Genomic DNA, 12,128 nt, shown 5'->3' on the forward strand with positions numbered 1-12,128 from the left:
AGCTGTGATCTCCAACATTTGTTGTTTTCAGTAGAGATTCCAGAATCTGCAGGAACAGATTACAACCAGACATTTAATGCTGCAAACAATCCTGAGGCCAGAGTCTGTGGGACACGAGAATTAAGTTATCTTTAATGTGGCACAGCTTTTTGTACCAGAGATGGATTCCCACCTGACTCCCATCCAGATCTAACTTTTAATGGTTGGGGACAGTTAGAGTCAGATGTACAGCATGGAAACAGACCCTTCGGTCCAACACATTCATGCTGACCAGATATCTCAACCCAATATAGTCCCACCTGCCAGCACCCAGCCCGTATCCCTCCAAATCCTTCCTATTCACATACCCATCCAAATGCCTCTTAAATGTTGAAATTGTACTAGTCTCCACCACTTCCTCTGGCAGCTCATCTCATACACCTTCCACCCCGTGTGTGGGAGAAGTTGACCCTCAGGTCTCTTTTATATCTTTCCCCTCTCACCCTAAACCTATGCCCTCTAGTTCTGGACGACTCCACCCCAGGGAAAAGAATTTGCCTATTTACCCTATCCATGCCCCTCATACCTCTTATGCGCACATCCAAATCATTTATATAAATTACAGAACGTAGAAGGCCCAGCACCGATCCTTGTGGTACTCCACTGGTCACAGGCTTCCAGACTGAAAAACAGCCCTCCACCATCACCCTGTCTACCTTTGAGCCAGTTCTGTATCCAAATGGCTAGCTCTCCCTGTATTCCGTGAGATCTAACCTTGCTAATTAGTCTCCCATGGGGAACCTCGTTGAATGCCTTACTGAAGTCCATATCGATCACATCTACTGCTCTGCCCTCATCGATCCTCTTTGTTACTTCCTCAAAAAAAAAATCAAGTTTGAGAGACATGACTTTTCACACACAAAGCCATGTTGACTATCCCTAATCAGTCCTTACCAAATACATGTACATCCTGTCCTTCAGGATTCCCTTCAACAACGTGCCCACCACCGATGTCAGGCTCATTGGTCTATAATTCCCTGGCTTGTCCTTGCCACCTTTCTTAAACAGTGGCACATTAGCCAACCTCCAGTCTTCTGGAACCTCACCTGTGACTATCGATAATACAAATCTCTCAGCAAGAGGTCCAGCAATCACTTCTCTAGCTTCCCACAGTTCTAGGGTACACCTGATCAGGTCCTGATTATTTATCCACCTTTACCCGTTTCAAGACATCCAGCACATCACCCTCCATAATATGGGCAATTTGCTAGATGCCACCATCTATTTCCCTACCGTCTATATCTTCCATATCCTTTACCACAGTAAATATCAATGCAAAGTACTCATTTTAGTATCTCTCCCATACTCTGCAGCTTCACACAAAGGCCGCCTTGCTGATCTTTGAGGGGCCCTATTCTCTCCCTAGTTAACCTTTTGTCCTTCATGTATTTGTAACAACTCTTTGGATTCTCCTTAATTCTATTTGCCAAAGCTATCTCATGTCCTCTTTTTGCCCTCCTGATTTCCCTCTTAAGTTTACTCCTACTGCCTTTATACTCATAGGATTCACTCGATCTATCCTGTCTATACCTTTCATAGGCTTCCTTATTTTCCCGAACCAAACCTTCAATTTCTTTAGTCATCCAGAATATACTTTCTCTGGATTCTCGTTATCTCAGTTCAAAGGCTTCCCATTTTCTAGCCATCCCTTTTCCTGCAAACATCTGCCCCCAATCAGCTTTCGAAAGTTCTTGCCTAATACAGTCATAATTGGTTTTTCTCCAATTTAGAACTTCAACTTTTAGATCTGGTCTATACTTTTCCATCACTATTTTAAATCTAATAGAATTACGGTCACCGGCCCCAAAGTGCTCCCCAACTGACACTTCAGCCACGTGCCCTGCCTTATTTCCCAAGAGTAGTTTGCACCTTCCCTAGCAGGTACATCTACATACTGAATCAGAAAATTGTCTTGTACACACAAATTCCTCTCCATCTAAACCTTTAACACTATGGTAGTCCCAAGTCTATGTTTGGAAAGTTAAAATGCCCTACCATAACTATCCTATTATTCTTACAGATAGCTAAGAGCTCCTTACAAGTCTGTTTCTCAATTTCCCGCTATTAGGGAGTCGATAATACAATCCCAATAAGGTTATCATTCCTCTTATTTCTCAGTTTCACCCAAATGACTTCCTTAGATGCATTTCTGGGAATATCCTCCCTCACCACAGCTGTAATGCTATCCCTAATCAAAACACACTATTCTGCTTTTTCGCTGCTGTCCAGAGAAATGTCTGTCTGCACTTTGGATTAGAGTATCCCCTTACATAACTGATCTCTTGTAACCCGACATTCCCCTCGTTGCATTAGAGCCAGTCTCAATAGAAGAAACTTGGCTGTTCATGCTACGTTCCCTGAGAATCCATCACCCCTTACATTTTCCAAAACGGCATACCTGTTTGAAATGGGTATATCCAAAGACTCTTTCAAGCTTTCCTTTTCTATTCAGCTGGTCTCAGGGGCATTTGGCTCTCCTTTATTGCTTTCCCTTTCCTCCAATTCTCCCCTCTATTCCCTCCACATTTTACCTCTTTCTGGTACAGTTTCCTCATTTTTTCAGTTGAAATTCCAGTTTTAACCATAGGTGCTTTGACTTAACTGATCAGTTTTGGTATCCTGCATTTTCACCAAGATGTTTTGGTACCTGTCCATTGAAGTGTTCTCCTAACGTGCAGAAAGAATTCTACTGCTATGTGCCTTGCTACACCTTTAAGTTCTGCCAAGAATAGTATCTTTACATTTATCTCATCCTGTTGAGCGAATGTTAACATCTTTAATAGCTTGGACTCAAATGAAAATTGCAGAAAGGTTTCTTAAAATAGTTTTTGAAGGAACAATTTGTTTTTCCCACTCCAGCTGAGCTAACCCTCAAAAATAAAGATGTCATGTCAAACACACATACTAGTACAAACTTAAAAAAGGATAGGATCCTGTGTGAAAAGGAATATCAACTCCATATTCTTTTAATGCCCTCAGGGTGTCTGCAGTGCTTGGTTTTAACAGGAGACAAAGTCGACTAGGGATGTCTTAAGTCAATGGAATTCATGTACACTTCAGGTTTCTTTGGGTTCTGTGTGCTTAGGTATTTTTTCTAATTTATCAGACTTGGTCCTTCCCAAGACCAAATAAATAAAAACTATGGTTCTGGCCACAAATTCATCTCTGCAAAAAGCAGCTATATGCAGTTGGTTTGTGTATTCTACATTTGAGTTACTGATTTCCTAGTTGGAAAATTGCAGGTGACTCATTTCCCAGCATGAGGAAAATCAGAAGCATAAATGAAAACAAAAGACACAGGTTTCTTCATGCTGACGGGTTTCTCTTTTGAGAAGTGTTAATTTCAGTTCAGACTGGTTCTGGTTTATTGACTGTTACAAGAAGCTGATCTGAACCTGTGGTCAGGTGAGTTAGGCTATTAAATTATTGAATCTTTGAAACCATTTTAGTAAATTAAAGTTACAGGCATTAAATTGAAAATTAATAACCCATATATTCAGTATGGTGACACTTTTAGAAAAGTTAAATTACATTCTAATCTCATTAGAAATATTACAAACCTGATTAAATAAATCAAAAAGGTGTGGTTAATTGATCTAAGAACTTTATCTTTCACTTCCATGATCTTGATTTTATATCCTATAACTAGAATTTTCTTTATTTTGTCTGCCACACAAAGCAAATTCTTAAATACTTATTCACTTTTTAGGATGGGGACTTTGATCCAATGGATAAATTAGCTCTAAAGGCAGGATAGGTCCCAGTTTCAATTTATAACCAGTGGTAAGTTAGTCAATCTTGATTTGGAAGAATGTATTCTGCTATAATTAATCAATCTCACAAACTTCTGGATCACTATTACCAAATTTAATTGCTGTCCAGTTGGAACTTTAGCACCTGCAAAATGATTTTCCAGTGGGAAGTTTCCATTTTGAAACTGGGGGTAGGGACACATCAGATCAGAACAACTGAGCCGAGATGGCTCAAAATCTGATTTAATACCTTGTTTTCCCACACAAGAATCTAAAACAGTAATTAAATAGCTGTTTTTCAAATAGTGTATAACAGTATTTTGCTCAAATATCTCCTACGCCTATAAATAACTTGTGCAAATTTTAATTTTATATATGAAACATACAAGCAAACAGACATTTCAATAGATGTTTAGGTTTCACTGCAAATTTTTTTCAGTGTAATTCGAAGCATAATTTGAACATTTGATTTATTTCTGAATCAGTTGTCAACATTAAGCAGTTCAAGTCCACTAAAAAGTTAGAGTAAAGCCGCTGTACACTGCAAACAAAGTGACTTAATGCCCATTCAAATGAATGCAGATCTCATGGGAACGCTTCGGGAGAGTATGGGTGTTCCTGCTGTATGCAGATTAATATTTGTCCCTCAATTAACACCCTAGAAGGCAGATTTACTTTGAGGGAGCTCAGTACAAATTGGCCATGTTTCTTCTGTTACAGCTGCAGTTTAAAAAACAGAACTTGGATATCTCAAAATTGTTAATGTTGCTAATTTTTGTTCATTTAAGAGATGCAATAATCACTGGAAGAGGCCAGCAATTATGGCTCATTCCTAAATTCCTTGAGGTGATGGGTGAGCCATGTTACGTCAGGGTAGTCCATCTGTTGCAGGCACACCCATAGCGCTGGGAGCGAGTTCCAGGATCTTGATCTAGTGATAAGAGGGACAGCAATATAATTCCAAATCAGGATATTGTGCAACTTGAAGGATAACTTGCATGCAGTGATGGTATTCCCAAGCAACTGCTGTATTTTTCCTTTTAAATAGTAAAGGATGTGGGTTTGGAAGACATTCAAAATGAGACTTGGCAAGTTACTCTAGCGCATCTTGCAAATGGTACATTATGCAATAACCGAGGGGGTGAACACATAAGACAGTAAGATGTTACTGATCAAAAACTGGCTTGCTTTTGGAATGGTGTTGAGCATTCAGTATCGTTAGAGTTACACACATCCAGAAAAGACAAAACTATTCCAGCACATTCACGATTTGTGCCTTACCAATGGAAGACAGGTATTGAGGTCCAGGAGACAAAAACGTTACTCACTACAGAATTCCAGTTCTGATCAGCTATGTTTCTGCAGATGTATATATACACAACTACACGAGTCAAATTTTTGATTGATGGTAACCAAAATACATTACAGAATTCTCCAGCACAGGGGTCCTTTGGCCTATCAAGTCTGTAACGTCAATGTTCTCTATACTAGCTCCACATGTCTGCACTAGGTCCATAGCCTTCAATGATAACAATTCAAGTGCTCTTCCAAGTACTTTTAAAGAGGCTGTCAAATTTTCCACCTTAACTACCCAAGGGTTCTCAAATCCCCTCCAAACCTCCAGTTTTTCTCTTTCAAAATTATGCCACCTTTTTATTGTCAGTTAGGAGGAAAAAAGCTGCTTCCTGTCCATGCCCATGAATCTTATACACCTCTCACCCCTCAACCTTCTCTGCTCCCAAAAAACCCCAAAGCTTATCCAGCCTCTCTTCATAGTTGAAATACTCCACCTTAGGCAGCACCCTGGTGAATCCACACACCTAGTGCAAACACATCCTTCTGTAGCAGTAACCAGAAATGTACACGGAACCCCAGCTGCGGCCTAACCAAAGTTCTGTACAGGTCCAACACGACCTTTCTGCTCTTATAATCTATGCCACGACCGAAAGGCAACTGCCCTACACAATCTGTCCTGCCATCTTCAGCAATCTGTGGACAAGCATCCCAAGAACCTTCTGTTCCTGAGCTTTCTAGTGTCTTGCCATTCATGGAATACTCCTTTGTTTTGTTCCTTCTTCCAAAGTGCAGCACCTCACATTTATCAGGGTTAAATTGCACCAGCCTCCGATCCTCCCATCTGACCGATCCATTATATCTTCCTAATCCCAAACTTCCCTTATCTACAACCTGAGCTACAAATCTTAAAATGTTCTAAACATGTTCTTCCTCAACACAAACCAGCTGGCCATTCTTGGCATCATCCACAAATTTACTATCACCCCCAAACCACACCCCCAACTCCCCCCAAACTTTCTCATCTACTTCATTTATGAATGTCACATACAATAATGGACACAGTACTGATCCCTGTAGAATACCATAGCACACCAGGTTCAAAGTCTCACAATCAGCTTGTACCACTACCCTCTGTACCTGTCACTAAGACAATTCTGAATCCAACTTGCAAAATTAATCTGGATTTCATAGGATTTTATCTTCTTTCAGTTTCTCATGTGGAACCCTGTCAAAGGCCTTGCTGAAACCCATGTAACTACATCAGATGCTCCACCCTCAAACATATGGTCACCTCCTTGAAAAATTCCAGTTGATTTAAGGCATCAGCTCCCCCAGAAATCCATACTAAACTATCCCTGAACAAATATTGCCTCTCTAAAATGAGAATTAACTTTCTCCACGTTTTTCCTCCAATAGCTCCGATCTCTCTCTACCACTCATTACAGGAAGTCAAACATCAGCAGCAGTCCTCCAGTCCTCTGGCATCTCCTCCACAGTCTGACAGGATTTGAAAAATTGTGTCAGGGCTCCTGTAATTTTCTCCATCTTCCACAGTAGCCTGGGATACAATTCAGCTGGATCTAGGACCTGTCCACTTTTAAAATCTGCCAAAACTTTTAATACCTCCTTGCTTCCTAGATCAATCTGCTAAAGTATTTGACAATCCATCTTCGAATTCTGCACTTGTCCCCTCCTTCTGCTAAGCAAAGTCAGATGCAAAGTACTCATTAAGCACTATTACAGGTTACCATCCAAGCCCTTACGAGGCCCTGCTCCTTAATATACAAAATATCTTGGGATTCTCCTTAAATCATACCCATCAGCATTTTCTCACAGCCCCTCTCTTTGCTCTAATTACTTTAAATGCACTTAGGGTCAGATGTACAGCACAAACAAGACCCTTCAGTCCAACTTGTCCATACAAACCACATATCCCAACCCACCTAGTCCCACCTGCCAGCACCCGGTCTATATCCCTTCAAACCCTTCTTATTCATATACGCATCCAAATGCATTTTAAAATGTTGCAATTGTACCAGCCTCCACCACATCCTCTGGCAGTCATTCCATATACGTACCATCCTCTGCGTGAAAAGGTAGCCCCTTAGGTCCCTTTTATATCTTTCCCCTCTCACCCTAAACCTATGCCCCTAGTTCTGGACTCCCCTACCCCAGGGAAAAGACCTTGTCTATTTACCCTATCCATGCCCCTCAGCCTCCAACACTCCAGCAAACCCAGCCTGTTCAACCTATCAAAGCTTTTCTGAACCCTTTCAAGTTTCACAACTGGTCTTCCTATTGGAAGAATGAAGAGCACGCAATTGAGCAACAGTGGCCTAACCAATGCCCTGTACAGCCACAACATGACCTCCCAACTCCTGTACTCCATACTCTGACAAAAAAGCATACCAAACGCCTTCTTCACTATCCTATCTACCTGCGACTCCACTTTCAAGGAGCTAGGAACCTGCACTCCAAGGTCTTTGCTCAGCAACACTCCCTAGGACCTTAAGTCTACAAGTCCTGCTAAGATTTGCTTTTCCTACATGCAGCACCTCACACTTACCTAAACTAAATTCCATCTGCTACTCCTCAGCCCATTGGCCCATCTGATCAAGATCCCATTGTAATCAGAGGTAACCTTCTTCAGGCTCACTGGTCTATAGTTCCCTGGCTTGTCCTTACCACATTTCTTAAACAGTGGCACCACGTTAGCCAACCTCCAGTCTTCTAGCACCTCGCCTGTGACTATTGATGATACAAATATCTCCGTAACAGGCCCAACAATCACTTCCCTAGCCTCCCACAGAGTTTTCAGGTGCACCTGATCTGGTCCTGGAGAGTTATCCACTTTTATGCGTTCCAAGACATCCAGCACTTCCTCTTCTTTAATAAGGATATTTTTCAAGATGTCATCACATATTTCCCTACATTCTATATCTTCCACATCCTTTCCCACAGTAAATACTGATGCAAAATACTCGTTTTAATATCACCCCATTCCCTGCAGCTCCACACAAAGGCTACGTTGCTGATCTTTCAGGGGCCCTATTCGCTCTCTATTTACCCTTTGTCCTTCATGTATTTGTAAAAATCATTTGGATTCTCCTTAACTCTAAACAAAGCTATGTCCCCTTTTTGCCCTCTTGATTTCCCTCTTAAGTATACTCCTACTTCCTTTATACTCTAAGGATTCACTCAATTTATCCTGGCTATACCTTACATATGCTTCCTTCTTTTTCTTAACCAAACCCTCAATTTCTTTAGTCATCCAGCATTCCCTTTCACCCTAACAGGAATATACTTTCTCTTATCTCATTTCTGAAGGCTTCCCATTTTCCAGCCACCCCTTTACCTGCAAACATCTGTCTTCCAATCAGTTTTTGAAACTTCTGCCTAATACCATAAAAATTGGCCTTTCTCCAATTTAGAACTTCAACTTTTAGATCTAGTCTATCCTTTTCCATTACTATTTTAAAACTAATAGTATCAAGTTATGGCAGCACTGGGGCAGCACAGTGGCTCAGTGGTTATCACTATTGCCTCACAGCACCAGGGACCCGGGTTCAATTCTAGCCTTGTGCAACTGTGTGGAGTTTGTGCATTCTCCCCACGTCTGGGTGGGTTTCCTCCGGGTGCTTCGGGTTCCTCACACAATCCAAGAGATGTGCAGGTTAGGTGAATTGGCCATGCTAAATTGCCAAAGTTGGAGTAAATATAGGTCAAGGGAATGGCTTTGGGTGAGTTACTCTTCGAAGGGTTGGTGTGGACTTGTTGGGCCAAAAGGGCCTGTTTCCATACTGTAGGGAATCAAATCTAAAGTTTTGCACTCTCTAATATGTACATCCACATACTGAATCAAAGTTTTATTGTACACACAAATTCCTCTCCTCTAAACCCTTAACACTATAGTAGTCCCAATCTACATTTGGAAAGTTAAAATCCCCTACCATGACCACCCAATTAGTCTTACAGATAACGGAGATCTCTTTACAAGTTTTTTTTCCTCAATTTCCTTCTGACTATTAGGAGGTCTATAATACAATCCCAATAAGGACTATACATAATCCCTTTCTTATTTCTCCATTCCACCCAAAATAACTTCTCTGGATATACTCCTGGGATTATCCTCCCTCAGTACAGCTGTAATACCATCCCTTATCAAAAAGGCAACTCCCCCATCTCTTTTGCCTCCCTTTCTACCCTTCCTATAGGATGTGTACCTTGGAACATTAAGCTGCCAGTCCTGCCCATCCTTGAGCCACGCTTCCGTAATTACTATGATATCCCCGTCCCATGTTCCTAACCATGCTCTGAGTTGATCTACCTTCCCTGTTAGACCCCTTAAATTTAAACTGCATTTATTTTAATGTATCAGTCCTACCTTGTTCTCTGCTTTGTCCCCGCTTTCCCTGACTGACTCACTCCTATTCTCAACTGCACCAGTTTCAGATTGATCTCGTTCCTCTATCTGCCCAGGTCCCACCAACCCAACCGTACTAGTTTAAATCCTCCTTAGCAGCTCTAGCAAAATCTCCCTGCCAGTATTAGTCCACTTCCAATTTAGGTGCAAACTGTCTTTCATGTGCAGGTCACTTCCACCCCAAAAGAGATTCCAATGGTCCAAAAATGTGAATCCTTCCCCTATACACCAGCTCCTCAGCCATGCATTCGGCTCCTCTACCCTCCTACTCCTACCCTCACTAGCTCTTGTAAATTTCTCATTTAATGGATCAGTTGGAGAGACAGAGGCAAAGTGATAGGATTCGCAACCAAGGACATTTATTGCAGATATAATCCTCAGTAAACCCCATATCCAACAAGAGCCTGCAGCTCTTAAGGTCCTTCTTTGTAATATACTAACTAGTTCCCTGAACTCTTGATACAAAACCTTATCACTGGGGGAGGGTGGGGGGAGGCGGGGGGTGCATCATCAGCAGTCTAATAGGTGGTCACAGACATCTGACTGTTCCCCTAACACTGTCACTCCTGCTGCTTTCTTCCTCTCCTCCTGTAGAGCTAGGTTGCTTGACAGTGCTTGAGGTATTCTCCATATCTTCCAAATAGAAAACCAATTTGGGGGGGGGGGGGGGGGGGGGGGGGGGGAGCACTGAAGACTTCTGCATTTCTTTCTAGTTTCTCTGGACTACCTGGTGGTCACCAATTCCCTTCTTTCCTCCAGTCCCTGCACTTGCAATATGACTACATCTCTAAACGTGCGAGCCACAAACATACTAGGCCTTTTGGATGTTTCACAATATCTCTATTCAGCAAAAGAGTATATTGAAATTTGAATTATGATCTCTTTCCAGGTATATAAAAAAGGTGAAAATGTAAAATGCGTGCATTGGAGTTAAACATGGTGTAATCCCTGAGAAAATAAAGAAAATTCAACATACCAGAAATTTTTGGGTTGAAACTGATGGCTCTCAATGCATACTATGATGGTTTGATGTCCGTCAATGGTTTTCCCATATACCTGCAGGAAGATCATAAAACATCAACTTAGGATATTTTAAATAGAATGCGAATACAGAATGAAGCAAGCATTTTACTAAAACTAGTTACTTTGAGACTCCAGATCAAATGGTGCATTTGAATATTCTAGAATAGCCAGTTCGTGGTAAAAATATAACTGGATGTGTGCCAAGAAAATTAAGGACTGGATAAGTCAACCTTAAATAACAAGATTCACTCAAATTCAGTAGTGGCAATTCAGACTGAAAGGACTTCAATGTGCCAGACTTGTAAATAATTTGACAAGATGATATTTGCCCATAAAATCCATTGAGAATTCCACAACTCCTAGCAAAACTACTTACAAATACAAATTGTCTACATCCAGAACCAATACAAATGGAGCAAGACGACTTTGTTGCTACCGTTCACAGGCTGAATCTTAAAAACATACTTGGTAGCAAAGTTATATACAAATGTGGCTAACCAATTGGTTAAAGGGTAGATTAAGACTATCTGAAATAGGATCTTGCCAGTACATTTGCTCTACAGTGTCAGCCAGTAACAAACAAAAGACTAGTTGCCCAACGAAGGACTAGAAAACAAGCAGAATTTGAGCAACAAAAGCATTTTTCTACTAAATGGGGAGGGAAAAAGAATAGATTCTCAATCATGCCTCTGGGGTAAAATTCGCGTTTACAACAGAAAACCAAATACAGGCCTAAAGCCATTATTTCAGTAGGTAAACTAATGTCTTTCTTGGAAGACTGCCTTTCATACAAGCACTCTTAGCACAGTGCAAGAAAAAAATCCAAACAATGTAGCACAACGTAGTTCGACCAAAAGAACTTGTTATAATAATTGGCCAGCTGATGGCAAAGGACCAAATGACTTATATAAAAGCATACAGAAAACAAATGAGCAGCTACATTTGAATACGAAGAAAATGGGATTACGCATTTGCAAAACTGCAATAAGGACAACTAATTTCGAGATGAGATTATTTAAAAAACCATATGCGGCAGGGTAGTAACAAGAATATTACCCGAAAATGAAGTGCTGCATTAAATGCAACTAAAGGTGAAATAAACCTCAAGAACAAACCTCATTGATATACTCGACGACAAAAACAGTTGAGATGGATACTAGCAAATGGATAACACACTGCAGAGAATCATATCAATTTGATGTTTCAAATGGAGAAGAAATACAAGAGGGAACCAATGAATAGATATATTGCTCACAATTAATTCAAAAGGAATTACTTACAGTGCAGACACCATTTGCATAATGTTCTTTTACATATGCTCTCATAGCATTATCCACAGCACTTCTCCAAGATTCCAATGCATTGTCAACATCATGGGGTTTGGGATCACTTGCTTCTTTTCGTAAATGGTCAAATTTGAATGAGATCTTATTCCTGGGATCCAAAAATCTACCATTCCCAAGGTCACCATGTTCTGTTATTAAGACCTGTAATACAGTATTACCAAACAACAACTTGTTAAGAGGACCAAAGGAACTTATTTTCCAAACATGTCAAATGAACTTTCATTATGAAAACAGATCACCAAAATCTTG

General features: G+C 40.8%; 1 protein-coding gene across 1 annotated transcript in view; it reads right to left on the reverse strand.

Annotated features, from left to right (window-relative positions):
• The window catches only part of LOC132824921 (F-actin-capping protein subunit alpha-2), a 45,146-nt gene that overhangs the window by 8,854 nt on the left and 24,164 nt on the right, over positions 1 to 12,128 (reverse strand). Inside the window, exons 5-6 of the mRNA XM_060839799.1 lie at positions 11,814 to 12,020; positions 10,487 to 10,566 (exon numbers count right to left, since the gene is read on the reverse strand). Coding sequence (XP_060695782.1) covers positions 10,487 to 10,566; positions 11,814 to 12,020 — 287 coding nt within the window. The remainder of the gene's footprint in view (positions 1 to 10,486; positions 10,567 to 11,813; positions 12,021 to 12,128) is intronic.

This window comes from Hemiscyllium ocellatum, chromosome 19, assembly GCF_020745735.1.
Source record: "Hemiscyllium ocellatum isolate sHemOce1 chromosome 19, sHemOce1.pat.X.cur, whole genome shotgun sequence".
Lineage (NCBI taxonomy): Eukaryota > Metazoa > Chordata > Chondrichthyes > Orectolobiformes > Hemiscylliidae > Hemiscyllium > Hemiscyllium ocellatum.